The sequence below is a fragment of the Acartia tonsa genome, chromosome 2 (genome assembly GCF_053477335.1).
Source record: "Acartia tonsa isolate MP-2025a chromosome 2, ASM5347733v1, whole genome shotgun sequence".
Classification (NCBI taxonomy): Eukaryota; Metazoa; Arthropoda; class Copepoda; order Calanoida; family Acartiidae; genus Acartia; species Acartia tonsa.
The window spans coordinates 15,764,027-15,785,390 of NC_137261.1; the positions used below are offsets into that span (position 1 = coordinate 15,764,027).

Here is a 21,364-nt window from a genome sequence, read left to right on the forward strand (position 1 = left end):
ATAAAGTGAAGTAAAAATAACTTCAAGACCTGAAGTTTGTTTAATAACAATAAGGTAAAAATAAATCAAAACAATTCCCTATAACTTAAAAATACCTCCTACCCTTGTGGAATATTCTAAACCCTTCTTGATCTCCCTAAACCTAACTAAAAGCAGTAGTGAAAGTTTCAAACAAAAAATTCAAGTAATGAAAAGGTGAAGGCAAGCCTTGACTTTTAAGGGGGTGGCAACACCCAGCCATTTTGTTGTAAAGAAACCAAAATATTGTTTGTATTATTATACAGATCTACAAAGATAAATATAAGCTGCGAAACTTTTCTGTAACTTACTTCTTCAACTGCCCCCTATGTTTCAAATGCTGATCTGAGGTCTTGTTTCTTTACAATCTAAATAAAAGAATTTGTTATAATCAAAAACTATAGGTATGAAACTAAATAAATACGACAAAAGTAGAAACCTTATACTTTTTAGCTAGACCAAAATAATCAGTAGGTAACAAGTTTGAAATAGATAGGACAATTCCTACATGCTTGAATTAATGATAATAGCTATGAGTTTCGTCCATACAGACCGGCCATCCAACACTAATTATAGAAAAGCTTCGCGTTTACAAAAAACATAATTCCCTTCCACAAAATAACAATGATAACGTTTATGAGAGTAAAGCTCTCAAATAAGACAGTGGGACAAACGGAATTTTGTTGGTAAAACTTCAAGGATTTAAAGGGATAAGGCAATCCCCGATAAATTGATCCACATCATTAATGATTATTAACAAAATTACATCTTTATAATTATAATTTTTTTTTCAATTTTTTTCAATTTTGTACCCCCCCCCCCCCCCCCCCGACTACCGACGAACAACTATTTTAGGTTAGGTTAGGTTTTAGGCTAGGGAGCCGAGCGCTGCGGCTAGGCAGGCAAGGGGGCCGAGCGCTGCGGCTAGGCAGGCTAGGGAGCCGAGCGCTACATTTCTAAAAGGATAATACCACCTACTCTAATGAATGTAGAATATACGTGGATATTACGACAGGGGGAAAAAATTGTCGTTATTTTAGCTTGCTAACATGAAATTCGTTTATTGGTCAGTTTGTTCAACCAGTAGTAGGGTAAGGATTGGGTTTAAAGAAGGGGGGTATCTTTATTTTAGCCAGCTGTGAGCATCTCCTTATCAGAGTAAATGAAAATGTGGTACAACATCCCAGTAATAATATATAGATTATTTTTATAAACTTTAATGGAAAAAACATTAAAAAAATAATATACCTGTCTAGCTAACACTCTGGTAAGGGTTTCCATAGTCTTAAACCACTCCCGGATTAATTCTTCCCATAAAGTTAGTCCACTCAAAACCTAAAACAAACGAACTTATTTTGACAAGTAGAAAAGTTGGTGGAAAAATAATTCATCTAAATTAATGAAGCAAAAATTCGTCCCCAAACTTCATTTTTAATTCTTGATACAGATTTTAAAGGGTGGGGCTTAAAGGGTGTTAACTCCACTCAACCCGTAAAACCCCTTATTTGTTTCCCTTCAAAATTAAAAAAAATATATATTAGATTACCAACCTCAAACCTTTGAAATCCCTCATTTTATCCCTCTTAAAATTAAAAGCTTGACGTACAATCAACCATTGGTTGTCTTTAGGACGATTGGCAAATAGATCTGATTCCTGTACTGTAGAACAAATAAAACATTATGGAATGGATATAGAATATACGTGGATATTGATGACAGTGGAAAAATTGAAGTCAATTTAGGTTGCTAACATGAAACTCATTCAATGGTCAGTTTGTTTATCCAGTAGGACGGGACGGAATGGAGTAAAGGGGGCGAATTAGGGTTATCGTCATTTTAGCCCACTGGGAGTTTTACTTTATTAGAGAAAATAAAAATCTAGTGTAACATCCAAGTAATAAAATATCTATTTCTGCAGGTTATCTTAATTATAGTATAGCTAACATTACCTCTAGAAACTGATCCCAAAGTTCACAGGACACAACAACATAGAGATTAGCCTTGATCCATGTGACAATGAGGGTCTGGAAGATGGCCTGGGTCAACCTTCCTCCAAGGGTGTCCTCCCTGATAAGCATAGATAACTATTAACTAAAGATCCAAGAACAAATTAAATATAAATAGGCTATTTTTATTTAAGTGTGTAGGTAGGTATAAAGTATACTTTTTATCTAAAAATGGTATTTTTGTCTCTGATTTTATTTATCGCGTCGTATTATAGACAGCTTTCCGCGACTGGTAAAACGAGAAATTTTCAGATCAATAGCAATTTTGTTAGCCCCGAGGGGCCAAAGGACTGGCCTAACAAAGCTGGTATTGATAATATAATTTCTAGACTATTGTTCATAGAAAATTGTCTGTAATACGTAATTTTTCAGTATGGCCCAGAACCATTTTTAATCCAGGGGATATTTATCGGTTTCAAAGCCATACTGGAAACTCTTTGTTTAGGTCAAAACTACATTAATATCAATTTTTCTTTATTTTAGATTTAGTGTGCTGACTAAACAAACTAATTTCATTACTTCTTCTTTACAAGCAAAATGCTAGTGAATTTGTTCTTAAATACTTAAAGAAAATCGTAACTTCTCTATAATAATTATCTATGTGCCTGCGTCTTGGTGGTGTTTCTGTGAGGGTGAGTTGAGTTATCTGCAGCAAGATAAAGAGTAACTGCTCCCATGTTCGCCCGTCCATCTTTACATTCATTACCATAAACCTGACCAAAATAAAATTATTGTTAGATTAGGAATATCTATTTCTTAAATAAAATTAACAGGATGTCTTTCTGTACCATGTGAAAAAGTTTAATTTTAGCTATAATGGGAGAAAAAATCGGCGTTATCCTCTTAGAAATTTTTTTTTCAATTTTGTACCCCCCCCCCCCCCCCCCCCGACTACCGACGAACAACTATTTTAGGTTAGGTTAGGTTTTAGGCTAGGGAGCCGAGCGCTGCGGCTAGGCAGGCAAGTGGGCCGAGCGCTGCGGCTAGGCAGGCAAGGGGGCAGAGCGCTGCGGCTAGGCAGGCTAGGGAGCCGAGCGCTGCGGCCAGAGTTAATAGTTCGCTGTCGGGGGGGGGGGGGGGGGTACTCAAATTTTCAATATTGAAAAAAAAATTTCTAAGAGGATAATACCAAAAAATCAATTTAATGGACATTTTATATAATACGGAAAATTTCTTCCTTTCCCTGTACCTTATAAAAATCGTCGGAAAAAGCCGTTTTTTAAGCAAACAAAAGCACGTTTTGCTCTATCTGTGAGATATTATGAATAAGATAATGTTAAGATTTGATATTAAGATGAGAAAAATTTACGTTCACAGTCCCTTTAAAGACACAATACCTGTAATAATAATGTACAAACTTTTCAACCACTAATAATACCCTGGCCTTTCTAATTATAAGCCTAGGCAGAGCCATGCTGGTGATGCTAGCTCAAGCGTGTACCGTGGTTTCTGTAGAACTGTACTTCTGAAGCCAATACAGGGTTACGAAAGTTTAAATTGATGTTTTTTTTTTAATGTTAATATTAAATGTAATATAGTTTTGTAATGACATATAAAATATATATTCGATAGAATATAAAAAAATATAGTGCATTCAATATTAAAAAAAAATATTTAAATATATATATAGTTGTTAACCATATATGAACATATAATGAATCTATTTCCGGCCGGGTTCTTAAAAGATATTGCCGCGTTTTTTCGACATTTTTTACGCTATGAATAACAAGCGCGACATTCGCGAAATCTAAAAGAGTATACAATGATTTATTTAATTATTTCGCTTTTGATGGTACGGCCTTCATAGAAAAAAAAAAGATTATCTTCAATCCATTTTTGCTGCATATTAATTAATGCATCTTTTTAGAGCTGTGTTAGACATTAGAAAAATTGCTAAAAAAATAATTTAAAATTCAGTATTTTTATGTTATATACTCTGTTTGAAATTCTATCGTCAACGTTCAATCAATCAATGTCTAAAAAACGCCGAAAAAATGTGGCATTCATCTTTTAAAAACCCATCTCGGTGGTATTTCCGGTTGGCAAAGACAACATAAATATAGAAATCATGAAACATTGTTGTTCCACAATTTTGCCACATTTTTAAACATCTTGCTTAAAAAAAATCTTCCTTGTAAATTCTACAAATTTAAATATTTAGAGAAAATTGAGTAGTAATTTACTTCTTGATTCAAAATATTTGATTAAATTGAATCAAAACTAATAATTATTTTTGGCACACTATATTCAAATAATCATAAGCTTATCAATAGTGCGCATGCGCGCACAGAGGTGCCATAAATTTCAAAACTTAAAAATATAAGTTTTGTAGCGAAATTACTCTATAATTCGAAATCTCTGTCTTTCTTTTAGAAACATTCAGGGGAATATACGAAAGCTTATATTTATATTAAAGATGAAAAATCGATAAATTCAAATGCACACGGCACATCTGCGTAAACACACCCTGGATTTTTTTTCTTTTAATTTTAATTCGTATGAAGCTAGCTCAAATAAGTAAATATTAAATTTGATATATTTTTGACGATGCGGGAGGATGTTTTAAAAGAAATGATGAAATAATTTTCAAGGTTTTAAAAAAAAGTTAGCTTCTTTTATGCGAAAAAATTCAATAAAAAGTATCAATTTTTACCAAAAAGTTGGTCAAATTTTACCAAGTTTTTTTTTTTGGCAAAGTCCAAAAATCTGGACTTAGCCTAAAAATTTACCTTGTCAATTTTTACCAAAAAGTTGGTCAAATTTTACCAAGTTCATTTTTTTTGTCAGAGTCCAAAAATCTGGACTTAGCCTAAAAAAATACCTTGTCAAATTTTACTAACTTTTTGGTAAAAATTGACCAAATTGCGTTTTTTTGTCTAAGTCCGAAAATTCGGACTTAACCTGAAAAATAGAGTTGTAAAATTGACCACATTTTTGGTAAAACTTCCAAAAGTGGTAAAATTAAAAAAAAAAAAAAATTTTAATTTAGGCTTCATTGTATAGAAGTCATTATTTTAAAGTACTACAACTGATTATGAAGAGCTGTTTTTAATTTAAAACACAAAAAACGGGTTTTTTTGTTTCGTCAAATTTTACAAAAAAAATGGTAAAATTTGACTAATTTTTTGGCTAAAATTTTTGCTGGTAAAATTTACCACGAAACTGGTATATTTTACCAGGTTGACCAGCTTTACCACTTTTCTGGTAAAACGATTTTTTTTTTCTGGTATTTCGTAGAACCTGGGTTATGTGCTGAGAAGTCAATACAAATAGATAAGAGGAGCAATAAATAGTGAAAGTTGGTTTCTTAACTATTCTTGGTGTTACAGTTAACATTCTTAAGAGCGCAGCTACTCTATAATTTGAGGTCTATGTATGTGAATGTGTGTGTGTGCTATGTTAACAAGATATAAATAAGAGAAGAAAAATATGGTGAAAGTTGGTTTCTTAAATAATCTCATTGTTACAGTTAACTTTATTTAGGAGCGTAGCTACTCTATAGTTAGAGGTATATGTGTGTGTGTGTGTGTAGGTGTGTGTTATTGTAATTATGATGCTAACAAGATATATAGATAAGGAGAGAAAAATATGGTGAAAGTTGGTTTCTTAAATAATCTCATTTTTACAGTTAACTTTATTTAGAAGCGTAGCTACTTTATATTCAGAGGTCTATGTATGTGTGTGTGTGTGTAATTATGATGCTAACAAGAAATAATAGGAGCGTAGCTACTCTATAATTTGAGGTCTATGTATGTGTGTGTTTGTGATAAGTGTGTGTAATTGTAATTCTAACAAGTATAGATAAAGAAATAAAGTACAGGGTGGGGCAAATAAGACCGGACAAATTCTAATTTCTAAACAAATGAACATAAAATCGTCAATTTTAAAGATTTTATTGAATTTTAAAAAGTGGCAAGCAAAATAGGTATATGACTATTAGATTATTCAATAAAATCGCTGCCAGCCTGAATCACCGCCTCTACACGCCTCCTCAACTGCCGGCAGGTCCAGGTCAAAATGTACCTGTCCAAGCTGGCTTAGTTCTCCTTGATAGTGGCAATGCGGGAGGTCTTTGTGGTATGGGCACGTCTATTGGTGCATGCTTCAAAGTAGCCCCAGGCCCAAAAGTCCATTTAATTAAGATCGGGCTGCTTGGAGGCCACATTTCCTTAGGCATGTGAGTAACTGCAAGATCCAAATTCGATCAACTTTCAAGCTACCCTTACACACGGAGGCTCTTATTTGGACCACAGTTGAGCTAGAACGACGTTCTTTACCTTTTTAGAAATGGCATGAAGTTTCAGCTAGTGTTGTTAGCGCAACCCATAGTCTAAAATGAGTTTTTAAGTTCAATATGGGTCACTGAAGTCAAGAACCGAGAAATTTTTACGAATTTTAACAGTTTTTGACGTTTTTTACATCTCAAAATCTGACCCGTTTCACTTTGCTGGAGTACTACGGCCAAACCATTTCAGATAGAGAGCTCTAGTCTTTTCTAGTGTCTTACTTATGTATCTAACAGTATCCCCAGCAAGTTACATAACTCTGCCTCACCTACAGATGGGCTGAGGTCAGATTTAGTGGGCCCTAGTCGAGAATCCAGTTTAAACCACCGGCGCATTTGGAATCTGCCTTGTTGAACATATGCGCGGCCAGCTTGTTGTACACGTCCATCTTCGTCAAAAGATTTTTTTGTGCTAAAAGGTCATTACCTAAGCTTTTTATAGTGTGGTCAAACGTCCTGATTGGTCAAGTAGTTTTGGCGCTATAGCCGTATAAAGTTTGTCCGGTCTTATTTGCCCCACCCTGTACATTGTTGATAAGTATCAAGAAAGTTAAAAAAAAATATATGTTTGAAAGAATACTTTTAGTCAGCTTTTAGTCATAATGTTTAACGCAAACCCTTATGTTTAATCGTTTGGAAAATTAACTTATTAAATCGTAAAAAAGTTAGCGGATGTATTTTCTCATTTTTTTGACTAACTTTATTTTACAAATATTAGATTTCAGGATTAAATGCATCCATTAAAAGTAGCTGCGCCCCTAGTATTTCAGGGGCTTAGAATTCAAAAGGGGCAGAAATATAGCCTAAAACCCTAATCATAAATTAAATAGCCTAAAACCATCCCGAGTACCTATGTAAAGCTTCCCTAGAGAGGAGAACTCAATCATCTTAAGCTTCAGACAAAAAAAACATTAATACTTTATATAATAGGATTACCAAAAACTTTGATTTACTTTTGGAGGATTTAATATGGACGTTACTCTAACCCATTAGTGCCGAACCGGGCATCAAAACCCGGTTCCGAAAAATGGAAAAAAAACCGGTTTCCGGCTTCATAATTGCATCATTCTCAGAATGAATCCCCCCTCTACTACCCTGACTTTCATTTCCCCCTGGAGCAGGCAGTTTAGCTTACTTCCGTTTGCTGGTATAGCTCAACAAAATTTGAAAATCATGAAAATTCAAAATACCCCTTCTAACTTTTTTGTTTTTATAGTAAAGTCGCTGATTTTTTTTGTGAAATCTAATGTTTATTGACAAGTACATCTATTTGCGAATTCGTTTTATTCAAATTATAATTTTTTATATGATTTTTTTATCGTTTTTTTACGCCCTATTATGACCCGGTTCGGCTTGGCCATAAATACCCGAAAATTTTAAAACCCGGCTCGGTTTCGGTTTTTATTACCCGGTTTTAACTTTTCAACCAATAAAAATAACAGTTTACGTCATTAGTAAGGGTTTGAGCCACCCTAATAACCCTAGTAATCTCTATAGGTGTCACCCAATAGTTTTATGCTCGTTTTCTGATATGTAACACCCAAATTTTATATGTTCTTTTTTTGTAGTGTGTGTCTTTTAAAACTTCGAGCAACGGTTTTTTTAACCCGAAACGGCGGCACCTATAGCCGAAACACTAAATTTGAAATAAATCGCTTCGTATTATACTTGTAGCTCTTTAGATTACATGAGGTTGTGTAGTTTTCAATTACGGATCGTATCAAAGTTCTAAAAAGTGTTCATCTCACTTTTGGCGTTCAAAAATTACATTTTTCGATTTTTGGTCAAAATAACCGGGTTTATACAGGTCAACCGGGTTTTAAAACTGGGGGAAAGCACCAAAAACGGGTGTTAATGCCTGGTTGGTATTTATGGCCAAGCCGAACCGGGTTTTTTTGCAACTTTCCTGTGCACGCCACTAGAGCAAAACAAAAAAATACGAATTCCGTTTTGACCATTATAAAGCTTCCCTGAAACTTACAGCTCGATCGGCCCATAAAAGTGGCGCTCGGCACTAATGGGCTAATTAAGCAGAGATAGAGGAGACAATGGACTGTTTATTAGACTAGTCCCCAAAGTTTTATAATAACGTTTTCTTATTCGTTGGCTTAACAACTTTTTGGACTTTAGTTAATTTTTGATTGGTTTATTATTTTTGTTAAGTGTTCAAACGTTTCAACAACTAATTGTAATGTACAGAAGGGGTAATTTTATAATTGGGGATGTACATCAATTTATCGGCCATTGTCTTATCCTTTTAGTTCTCTGCTAAATAAGTCTAAATGGCCTCACAAAAAATGAAAGTTTAAGCCTTTCCTACATGATTATATATTAACAAATTTAATAAACTTTATAGGTAGAGAAACAACCAAGTTTTAAATTGTTGTGATGATTCCATCACAATGGAATATACGGATATGCCCTAAATATGGAACGGTTAATAAGTTTAAGCTTATTACACCTGTCCTGTAGCGCTTTGCGCGTAAACGCACAAACACACACACACACACAAACTAACCCCGCACGACCGACCAATTATACGGTGAGAAAACACCGCTATATTTGTCCGAGATGATGGTTTCTCTCAGTCTATTCTTGACATCACTACTGGATAAACTTTCCCCACACATATTACATGTGAAATTATATGATTATGTGAAAATTTATGATATGTGGACATAATAAAAGATTCAAAAAGATGGGAAAAAGTGAAATGTATGTAGTTTAATTTATATTGAAAGAACGTGTCCTAATTTTTGTGATTTTTTATAAGCTAGTCGGTGCTTTTAGTAAGTAGAAGATGTAAAATGATCCATAGAATTTAGATAAGCAATCGTCTTCTTATTTTTGAGGTGATTTAAGTTTTTTTTAAATTAATTTGGTTTTAAGGTACTAAAACTCAACAAAAAAAAAAATGCCATTATGAATAAAAATGGTAAGATCTTTGATTTGACACCTTATATTTTTAATTCTGTGGAGCAATTATTGAAAAAATCTATTTTATTGAAGCCCGGTGAATCAAAATTTGAACTCGTCACGAATGGGTTAAAACAAAATCACAAAAAAAATAGGATACGTTCTTTAGAGGATTAATTTTCTTTTTTAATGGTTATAGTGTATAGTATTTTATTGTGATTTTTATAGTACATATCTTTTTGTCATTGGGATGATTTTAACTTTTAATACTAAATACTGAATTCATACGTTAACTAAAATATTCACCCTTATAAGTGTAACAGGATGTCTGTATTATATCTGCTATCGCAGAACCTATATGGTTCTCCCTTATAGTGAAGATTCTTGCATGTCCAAGGAAGGTCTATAAGTATTTTGAGGTAGGTTACCTACACCTTCCCAAGAGAAATCGTCCATAGAACAAACTTTGGGACTTATAATGGATTTTTATTGGTAGGTTTATTAAGTTGAGTGTCCAAACGTTTCAACCACTAATTGTAATCTACAGAAAGAGTAATTGTTTGTATTAGCATTGAGGATGTACATCAATTTATCGCCCATTGTCTTATCCCTCTAGATCCCTGCCTCCTACTACTAAACTAATAATTGAATTAAATCATGTTACAATTAAGTAGCGTATCAAGAAAGCCGACATATAGAAGTTATGTTACAAAATTAGTTGGCAAAGAACTTGTATTCCGAGAAAAAAAGACATTAAAAATATACAATTACAAATTTTATGGCCTTTTCCTTTTTTTATCTACTAGAGGCTCAGCCCCGTGCATCTAGGGGTGCTGTATTCGAAGGGGTAGAACTATCAAGAAATAACCATAACCATTCCAAGACTTAAATAAAATAAAATCACTCCAGAAAAAATCTTTAAGTAGTAAGCTTTTTTGTATAACTGGACAAATTGTCTCAAAAATCAATCAAATTTTTTTTTATAAATTGGACTGGGCATTGTTTTAGGCTATTTTTCTGCCCTTCTATATTCCTTCAAATATGGAACCCCTAGATGCTATGGGGGCAACCTCTAGTAAAACATAGATAAATAAACTGGTTTTTTTTCCAGATTATTTGTAAAATGAAAATCAGCGACAAATTTAGAGTAATGAATGGAAAAATTGTACAGTAATGATGTTCAAACTAGTGTTATTATCAATATAACTTGCTCGGTCAACTAGAACAAAATGAAACCAAGAAGCGGTGACAAATTACTACGCAGAATTGCGTAACTTGTTGCGTAGAAATTATACATATGAACTGCAATTAAATTGTCATTAATAGTGATAACCCTGTAGGTAATTAATGGGATTTATATTTAATATGACCATTTCATTTATCTATGTATCTAGCTACTCTATAACTGTGGAATTCCAAAAATTATAAGAAAAAATCTATACCGTTATTTTTACTGTATTTGTTTTCTTTCTTTTTTCTCTAGCTAATACAATGTTTGATTGTATATTTTGCATATAATTTCAAACTGCAGATTTTAACCCGCATGATTTTTGCGTGGATTTTTAACCCTTTATCCCTCTAGGGCCACTTGAAGGGAGGGGGGGGGGGAGTTGATTTTATTTTGGACGGAAAAGTAAAATAAATTTTGTTTGTGGGGACAGGTATAATTTTCCTAATGGTAAAACTTTTTATGGACATATTTTAGGCTTTGCAGTTACATCTTTACAAGGATTAACTTCCTATACCCATTTTAACCTTACATTGTTTCAATTCCATATTTAATTAGAAGAAAATCATAATTTTTGGGAAGTCTAGAGAATACAAAATTTAAATCCTATCCTATTAGCTGAAAAATGGACTCCTGGATCAATTCATTGGACTGTGGACCATCCACTGTTCCTTGCGGTACCTCCAGTCGTCCTGCAGGACTGCAAGTTCCAGCTGCCAGATCATTGTTCCAGTCACATGCTCCTCCAGACCTGGATATGCCAGAGTTTACCATGCCATTTCTTAATGAAAAGTCTTTTGCAAATACTTTTGACAAGGAATATCTTCAAGTTTAATTCTTAATCATTGATTAGCAAGGATAGTTATGTTCAGTCGTTCCGGAGTTTTTAGTCTAAAAGTATAATAATTGGACATTTATGTTATATAAAAAAATTAGCTTACTTATTTTTACAATATTTCTCTTGCCCCTAGATTCTAGGGGAGGGCGAAGGCCCGGTGTCAGAAAATGTCCTAAAACCTACTAAAGTCATTAATGAATCTTCCCTAAACAGTGAAAAGTAAAACCAATTTAGACTGTCAGTTTTCGAGATCATTAGCTTCAGACAAAGAACTTACTACCTTACATTATATGATACTATAATTTTTACTTCTACCTACAAGGCATTTATAAAAAGTGGCCATGGTTGATGTAATATCGACATCACGGTACACTAACGTTTTTACGTCTACTTGATTATGTTAACAAAATAAGCGAGTGTGCTTTAAACTGTCTTATTATTAAAAAGTTTAATGTTTATAAGCATTGTGAATTCCTCATAAATCTTGATTTATTTGTCTGTTATGGGCTATTTTAACTTTAAACATGACATTAACTTACATAAAGTAGGTCTACTTTTGTAGATACAAAGTACTAACAGTTGCAATTCTTTCCCACTAATAATTTACACTGGGAAACTACTGTGTATCATAATTGGGAGTACCTTAGTTTATAGTCCTTATAATAACATCTCTTAAGATCTCATTAATGTATATAAAAACTTATTATTTGTATTTTAAACCAGTTTTAAGAAATTTATCTAAAACTAAATTGCTATATAAAGAATTTTAAAAACAGTATTTTTTTAATTTTCTGTAATTGTATATTGTTTATGCGAAAGAACAATGTACATTTTTGTAAAATTTTAAATTATGAAATTTGTTAATTAGATATAGCATGTGTTTTGTCACTTTAAAAGTCTTGCATAGAACTAAAATATTTTTTGTAAAATTAAATTTTTTCGGCATTCAGTTGCATGTACATGTTTTTCCTAAGGCGGTGTGTATCCCACCAGATTTTTATATTCTCCAATAAAGTGAAAATTGCAGTGTGCTAAATTAACGATTCCTCCCTCCACCCTTTTACCCCATCCCCTCCCACCCTACTTGATTATAAAAATTACCAATAAAGGAGTTCCATATCTTAGAAGTTTAGCAATCTAAATTTTACCCCTGTCACAATATTCACGTAAATTCTATTAACATTGCACATAGGGGCAACAAGGGGCAACAATTCACCACCCCCAAATCAAGTTTTAAACATTCTATGAGTATTATCATACCCAATGTACATCAGATTTCAAAGGAATCGTAAAAATACGCTTTTTAAGTAAGCATTCTAATGCATGGAAGTCAAGAAATGCAAAAATTATCTTACAGAAAAAGGCATACTTTTTGTGTTTCACCAACAATTTTAAAAGTATTATAACATCTCTTAGAATTAACGTAATTAGACAAAATAACTTCTGATGAGTCATGCATTACATATATTTTGACAGTATATAAGAAAAAAACACAAATTGAAGAAATTAGTCCTAAATAATTCTAGTTGAAGTCAAGATTTTAGTTTTTATTTGTTTGTTTTTTAATCAACATTTAAGAAGACAGTAAGAGGAAACATGTTTTCACCGGGTGTTGCCGGCTAAAAAAACGATATTTGATTACCCAAAGACATATTTTAATCGCCAGTACTGGTTTCATTTACCCCCCCGCGCCCCCGTAGGGGTTTTTAGCCCGCTTTCTGAACATGGGTGCACGAAAAGCTTGTAAGAAAAGGCGTTTAAATGCGCTTTTAAAGTCAAAACTTAAGATACAATTCAAATAAATAAAAGACACAGAAACATATACATATTGGGAAATATTGATTCTGACTTAGAATTAAAGTTAATAATAAATATTTTCAAGTTCTATTGCACTAAATGATGGAGAGGGGGGGGGGGGGCTAAACCTAAATCTAAACCTCTTTATGTTTGATGTTTTAATGTAACTAAATAATCGTTTCTATAGATTATTACAAATATCAGGGATCTAAAGGGATAAGACAAAGGTCAATAAATTGTTGTACATCCCCAATGATAATACACAAAATTACCCCTTGTGTAGATTAAAGTTAGTAGTTAAAACGTTTGAACACACAACTGTAAAACTTTGGGGACTAGTGTTATAAACAGCCCAATGTCCCCTACCTCACTGCGGAAAGGTAAAGTTAATATGCAAATAACGTGAGGTTCTTATAATCATTCTAAATTGGAATTAGCAAGTAGTCTATCTGTCTGTCTATTGGTAATGCTTTGTTTTTAAATTATGTAGTTACAGGGTATTCATGTTTAAAGTCAGCAGTTTTATTTAGAAAGGTAGGGGACTGTTAATTACACTAGTCCCCAAACTTCAAAGTTTTATAATAATGTTTTTATATTCGTTAGCATAAGAACTTCAGGAAATTTCATTAATTTTTTATTGGTTGGTTCATTAAGATGAGTGTCAAAACTTTTCAACCACTAATTGTCATCTACAGACAAATAATTTTGTAATGTAATTTATTAAATATGTATTTATTAAATATGTATCAATATTAGGGATGTACATATTAATCGGTTATTGTTTTGTTCCTTAGATCCCTAGGTGTTAATATATAATACAAAGTAGCTTGATGTATGTTTGTCTGTCCGCCCATCCCTTAAGATCTTGCTAACCACTAAACTGATTGAATTCTACTCTTCAGGGAATATATCTACTGGTCCTGTGGTTGTTTAAAGCTCTTTTTCAAAAATAAAAATCTCCCTCAATTTTTTCATATTTCTATAATTAGGGTCGGTCCGTCCGTACGTCTGGTACAGTTAGCTCTTTTACTTAACTTAAACAGGCTAGAATTGTCCTATCAATCTCAAACTTTTTCAAGCTGATTTCTACAACAGTTAGGTACGACTTAGAAAGCACAGCAACTCTATAATCGTTACCAGAAAGTCCGTACATCCATTTATAACAAGCTGATTTTTACTTTTTTGACAACAAATAATGGTTTTGAATGTTAAAAATATCCTATTCATCTGTTTTTTGAATACTGATTCCTATTTCAATAATGTCTATTGTTATAAGCAAAGCATCTCTATAACCAAGTCCTAAAAACGTCAGTATGTCCTTAAACAGTAACATGTATTTAATCAGTTTTAATTACTATTTTGTATAGACATGCATTAATATTTAGTTCTGACACTTCACAAGTGTTAATGTTCGTTTGTCCTTCCATTTCAGAGCTTCGCTTCTTTCATGGATGTTGTCATCCTTGTTTAATTACCTCTTTGGTCAAATCCCCTAGAGGCTAGGGGCGAAGCCGCTAGTGTACATAAAAACAGTAAACAAGAATCATAATATCAAATAAATATAGATATTAGTTAATAAAAATTTATGTTAATCATGCCCACATTTATAATGGATTTATTAAACATAAAAATAAAGTGAAACTTGTAGCTTGCTAAAATAAGGATTCCCATCCACCCCCATTTACACCATCCCCTCCCCTCCTACTGAAATGAATTCCATGACCCCAAATTTGACACTTTGAACACTAAAATCGGACTACAATTAACCTAGTTACACTTTAAAGGGCCCAAAAAGCTAGTGATAGGGTAGCTGCGCTACTAAAAAATTCTCATATTGCTCTGATAACCAAAACCCCTAATTAGACATTTTAAACACGAAATTCAAGATAGTTGATGGATAGATAGATGGATAGATAGATGGATAGGTAGATGAATAGATATATGGATAGATAGATGGATAAGTAAATGGATAGACAGATGGATGGATGGATGGATAGATAGAGGGATAGATTGATGAATGGATAAATTGATAGTTGATGGATAAAGAGATGAATAGTTGATGGATAGATAGATGGATCAATATATAGATGGATAGAGAGATGGATAGAGAGATGGATAGATAGATGGATAGATAGATGGATAGATAGATGGATAGATAGATGGATAGATAGATGGATAGATAGATGGATAGATAGATGGATAGATAGATGGATAGATAGATGGATAGATAGATGGATAGATAGATGGATAGATAGATGGATAGATAGATGGATAGATAGATGGATAGATAGATGGATAGATAGATGGATAGATAGATGGATAGATAGATGGATAGATAGATGGATAGATAGATGGATAGATAGATGGATAGATAGATGGATAGATAGATGGATAGATAGATGGATAGATAGATGGATAGATAGATGGATAGATAGATGGATAGATAGATGGATAGATAGATGGATAGATAGATGGATAGATAGATGGATAGATAGATGGATAGATAGATGGATAGATAGATGGATAGATAGATGGATAGATAGATGGATAGATAGATGGATAGATAGATGGATAGATAGATGGATAGATAGATGGATAGATAGATGGATAGATAGATGGATAGATAGATGGATAGATAGATGGATAGATAGATGGATAGATGGATGGATAGATAGATGGATAGATAGATGGATAGATATATGGATAGATAGATGGATAGATAGATGGATAGATAGATGGATAGATAGATGGATAGATAGATGGATAGATAGATGGATAGATAGATGGATAGATAGATTGATAGATAGATGGATAGATAGATGGATAGATAGATGGATAGATAGATGGATAGACAGATGGATAGACAGATGGATAGATATATGGATAGATAGATGGATAGATTGATGGATAGATAGATGGATAGATTGATGGATAGATAGATGGATAGGGTAAAGGGGGACTATTTTCGGGAGGGGTTAATCTGGTAATTTTCTATCTACCTTCATAATAATAGGTAGATGAATAGATATATGGATAGATAGATGGATAAGTAAATGGATAGACAGATAGATAGATGGGTGGGTAGATAGAGGGATAGATTAATGGATGGATAAATTGATAGTTGATGGATAAAGAGATGAATAGTTGATGGATAGATAGATGGATCGATATATAGATGGATAGACAGATGGATAGATAGATGGATAGATAGATGGATAGATAGGTGGATAGATAGATGGATAGATAGATGGATAGATAGATGGATAGATAGATGGATAGATAGATGGATAGATAGATGGATAGATAGATGGATAGATAGATGGATAGATAGATGGATAGATAGATGGATAGATAGATGGATAGATAGATGGATAGATAGATGGATAGATAGATGGATAGATAGATGGATAGATAGATGGATAGATAGATGGATAGATAGATGGATAGATAGATGGATAGATAGATGGATAGATAGATGGATAGATAGATGGATAGATAGATGGATAGATAGATGGATAGATAGATGGATAGATAGATGGATAGATAGATGGATAGATAGATGGATAGATAGATGGATAGATGGATAGATAGATAGATAGATGGATAGATAGATGGATAGATAGATAGATGGATATACAGATGGATAGATATATGGATAGATTGATGGATAGATAGATGGATAGGGTAAGGGGGGCTATTTTCGGGAGGGGTTAACCTGGTAATTTTCTATCTACCTTCATAAAATGACCTTTATCTCCATGTTCCATTCAAATGACAGAAAAAAACATAAAGGCAAATTTGTTTGTTGTTAAATTACCTACAAAAAAGTATAAAATGAAATTTTTGTGAGAAGAATTTTAAGGGTACTAAATAATTAAATCCCCTTTTTGGTTGATTTGCCCCAATGTGCATTGTAATACATATTTTTTTTCTCATTTGATTACACACCACAAGTATGTACTCTAGGGACAAGGAATATGGTATCATAAGAATAATAATGAAAAAGATGACAATAACTTTTTTCCTAACCTAAATTGCAATGTTGATTTTAATTCTTATGAATAAAAAAATCCAAGATGACGGTTTAAATTATCATATCCCATGACCCTGGGTAAATTTTATGATTCTGCCCCCCGGAGAAAATATCTCTTTCGGTTAGGAGGTTGAAAATGGTTTTCTTCTCTTAAAAAGACCTTTGACGTTGACATTGTAAATCATTACTGCTTGTTTACATTAAAGTATAAAAGTGGTTATAACATGATCATTTTATAATGTTTTTTTTTATTTGTAAAAAAACACAGGCTTATCTTAGAAAAAATCCTATTTACTTTAGAAGAACAGGATGACTGTAAACCTGTTCATAGAGAAACAATAATATAAACTTCAAATTTTGGCTGTAGTTTTAGGTAAGTTAAAGTAAAAGTAATAAACTATTAAATCTTAAGGTCAAATAAATACTTTCATAGTCATTTAAAAAGAAAGAATTTAAAATAAAAGATTATAATTTTTAAGAAAATAAAAACATTATGAACCTCCCGACTGTTATTTTTCTTCAATTTTATAATTAGCTATGAGAACATATTTACAGGGAGAGAGAGGACATTGAATGTTAAAGAAAATTTAAAACTTTCTTAGATGATAATTGCTAGCTACCAGAGAGAGAGGGGACAATGGGCTGTTTATTATGCTAGTCGTCCAAGGGGGGGAAAGGGGTGATTACCCCCCACCCCCAAAATTCTGGATTTTCAATTTTTACCCCCCCCCTAAATAAAAAAATTACCTATATGATATAAGGATTACCCCCCCCAAAAAAAAAAAAAAGTTTTTTTAATTTTTTACCACCCCCAAATAAAAAAGCTTGGACGCCACTGCTAGTCCCCAAAGTTTTTTAACAACGTTTTCTATTCTAACAATTCTATTTCAGACTTTTTATAAGGAAAGATTATAAAGCAGTTTAATCCTAAAATTCAACTTTCTATCAAAATAAATGTAAAGTATGGTTTGTCAAAAATATGTCTATGTCATCTTATAAGTGTGGAAAAAAAAAAATTTCTTAAAATTGTCAAAAATAGATCGTACAGTTTATTGTAAAGGAATCAATATTTTTTATACTGTATTAAAACTGTTTCTTTTCTATATGTAAGTATGGAGATAGTCTTAGGAATCGTCCTTTCATAAAATCAGAACATTAGGATAATTCTAGATTATCAAAATTAAGTGTCAAAATAATAATGATATCTATTTGTATAAAATTGATATACCAACTTTCTAATGATAGCTAAGAAGTTGCTGATTATAGATTATACTTAACTAGCGGTTGGACCCCTCCCCTAGAGGACTCTAGGTGCACTTTAGGGAGGGGGGGGGGGGTTGGCCCAATTTTTATTTTAGGGGTAATATTTAAAGGAGAACTATTCTCAGCGGTACAAACAAAGAAACAGATAGACCAACAGGCATCCTGTTACTTTATTATAAGGATTAAGTAATGAATCTATTCGATAGGACAATTTTAACAAAGACTGAGCAGTTGTTAGTTGTTTTTATAAGTCAATATAAAATTTTTTTACATACTAGAACTAATGGTTATTCAATTTATTTTAACTTGATAAATTGATTTCAACTCAAATGCTGAATTAGAAAGAGAAATCGTCATCTGTTGTTTAAATCCGCCCTAAAATAAAGCAAGTGGTAAAAACCACCTTTTTTTAGAAACCCCCATAACAAACCTATTTTTATTTATTGATAGTCATAAAGCTACTCTATAATTCATCTTGCCTGTTTGTCCGTCTATAGCGAGGCTATTCAATACGTGTTTGTGGTTGTCTTCCCTTCAATTTTACTTTATCCTTTTAATCTCTATAACATGGGTTGTGTAATTTCCCTAGCCCTTCGGGGCTACCCAGGACCCAATATAACCTAACCTAACCTTTATAAACAAACCTAGATCTAGACTTATAACCATAAAATAGAAAAAAAACTAGCTATTAACTAGGCAATATGAGGGGAAATTTATTTGCATTGTTAATAAAGACAATCTAAACTTGAAGATAAATTATGATCAGAATTTTCAACCTGACGTAAACCGAGCTCTGGATCCTGAACATAAATTCTGGTCAAACGCCGATCCCTTCCTCAAGGATCAACTCGACTATTTTCTGGACAGGAAACCTGAAAACATTGGTTATGATCCCACCAAGCCGAAGGATATCAGCAAGCCCAAAGAATTTTCAGAGTTTTCCACAAGCAATGAGTTTAATCCACCGCTGAAAGAAATAAATGATGTTGATAGCTCTAATGTTCCCGAAACTAATTATGACGCGTATGATTACTATGATGGTAATTACTATTATGATTCTGATGATTATTATAGTGAATATTACAATCAATATTATGATAAGGATTATTATGAAGACTATAACTATAAGGTAGAGTGTTTCAAAATTTATTTTTTAAAGAGGTTCGTTTCTTGCTGTTCTTACAAATGCTAACACTAATTTCAAAAGGTAAATTTAAAAAGAATAGTTATTTATCGCATAGTATCATTGACAGCTTTTTGCAGATATTAATATTAATAATCTTAAGGTTAAAACTTTCTTCCCCTCGGGCTAACAAAACTGGTATTGATTTTATGAAGTTTTTAATATTCGTGGAAAATTGTCTGTAATTTTGATAGTAAATATGATTTTTCAGTATGGCTAAGAACCGGATATTAATTGGATTAGAAGCCATACATTTTTTAAATTTTAAAATACTTAAAATTCTTTTAAGAAAGTTTTTAAAGTTGTATTTTCATGATTTCATTTTTGAGTTGTCATTGGTCAAAATATCATGTACAAAATACATTTGCATATTTATGACCATATTTTCAAGGAATTTGAAACCCTCTTTTCATAAGGACTACAAAGATTATTATTTGCCCCCTGTTACTACAACAAAACCACCCCCAACCACAACCAAAAATCAAATAATAGACTTTAAGGATGTGCTAAAAAATACAGCAGTCAAAAAGCCATCAGTCAGACCACAATCAAACAGTGTGAAAAAGCCAACTCTTGCAGTGAAATCTAAAGTGCCAAAAGTAACCAGAGGACGGTCAAAACTAGTGAACAACAATGTGAGCAAGGTTCCAAGTTTTAGCACAATTCTGTCAGATGTAGCACAACAGGATAAGACACATGTAGATCCAGCAAAATTGGCCCCAAACTTTTCTGATGTCTACAAGTATTCTCTTAATAAGAATAATCAAATTTCAGGTAAGATTTCTAAGTAATTTCATTGAAGTGCCTCTAAAAAAATGACGTCATACAGTACATATGACTAATGATAGGCCAATACACAGGTTAACCTACTAATGGCAGGCAAGTATACATTTTAATTGTCCAATAGAAAGCTAGTATGACGTCATTTTATTTAAGGTGGTATAGGCCCCGCAAGTTTGGGTATCTCGCAGGGTTTAGGTTATTTTCGATTTAATCAAAAAAATAAAAGGGGGAGGGTTTCAGTGCTCGATATGTCCTTTTAAGGGAAAGCAACGATTATTTAGATATCAATTTAATAGAATTTAAAGATTATATTTTATTTTTAATTTTTCGACCTTTTTCCAGTCAAAAATGAAATCTACAAATCAAAATGATAATTGATCACCTTTGACTTTGGAAATTAAAAGGTTGCGTGATGTTTTTCCTTTAATTAAAGAAGCTTATAACTGTTTAGATACTCGAATTCCTTATACAAAGGCCTTTCTTCAAGAAAATATGAAAAAATCAAAACAGTATGTGGTGGACCGATTCAATCACTTCATGGATAGACTAAACAAGGACACAAAAATAGGACAATTTCTGGAAATACTTCTAAGCAAAGAAGAAAAGCTTAAAGACATCTCAAAAGAAACCATCAACTTTGATGATCTATTGCGTAAAATTGGTATGAACCCGAATGATTACCAGGTGAAATCCAAGTTTCTGGGCATATTTGATGAAGTGAAGGAATATAATGAATATCTACAAAGTATACAGGGAAGCAGCTTATATTGTCGAATAAAAAAATGACGTCATACAATACAAATGACCAATGATAGGCCAGTATACATTTTACCATTTGTCAATTACGTATTGGGACAAAGTTACTCAAAAATTAGCCATGTGACGTCATAAAAATGAGGGATTATCCATCTCTTTTTTAGTGATTTTCTTTCCTAATCTCCCTATTTTTTATGACGTCACATGCTGATTTTTGAGTCACTTTGTCCCACTACGTCAATTACAATGTCTATCATC

General features: G+C 32.6%; 3 protein-coding genes across 4 annotated transcripts in view; 2 read left to right on the forward strand and 1 right to left on the reverse strand.

Moving 5' to 3' along the window:
• The window catches only part of LOC145305586 (mannonate dehydratase-like), a 284,200-nt gene that overhangs the window by 159,614 nt on the left and 103,222 nt on the right, over positions 1–21,364 (forward strand). The window lies entirely within an intron of this gene.
• LOC145305548 (ral GTPase-activating protein subunit alpha-1-like) lies at positions 31–4,230 on the reverse strand. 2 transcript variants are annotated; one of them, XM_080147216.1, is made up of 5 exons: positions 3,466–4,226; positions 2,630–2,737; positions 1,968–2,085; positions 1,267–1,353; positions 31–386 (listed from the first exon to the last, which is right to left on the reverse strand). In XM_080147216.1, exons 2-5 carry the CDS (start codon positions 2,731–2,733, stop codon positions 345–347), a joined length of 351 nt encoding a protein of 116 aa, XP_080003342.1. In that variant the 5' UTR covers positions 2,734–2,737; positions 3,466–4,226; the 3' UTR covers positions 31–344. The 2 variants fall into 2 exon arrangements, with proteins under 2 accessions (XP_080003342.1, XP_080003335.1); XM_080147209.1 differs by having other exon boundaries at positions 326–386; positions 3,362–4,230.
• On the forward strand, positions 17,165–21,136 carry LOC145312405 (uncharacterized). The gene is made up of 4 exons (XM_080151640.1): positions 17,165–17,170; positions 19,136–19,513; positions 19,984–20,341; positions 20,802–21,136. Exons 1-4 carry the CDS (start codon positions 17,165–17,167, stop codon positions 21,134–21,136), a joined length of 1,077 nt encoding a protein of 358 aa, XP_080007766.1.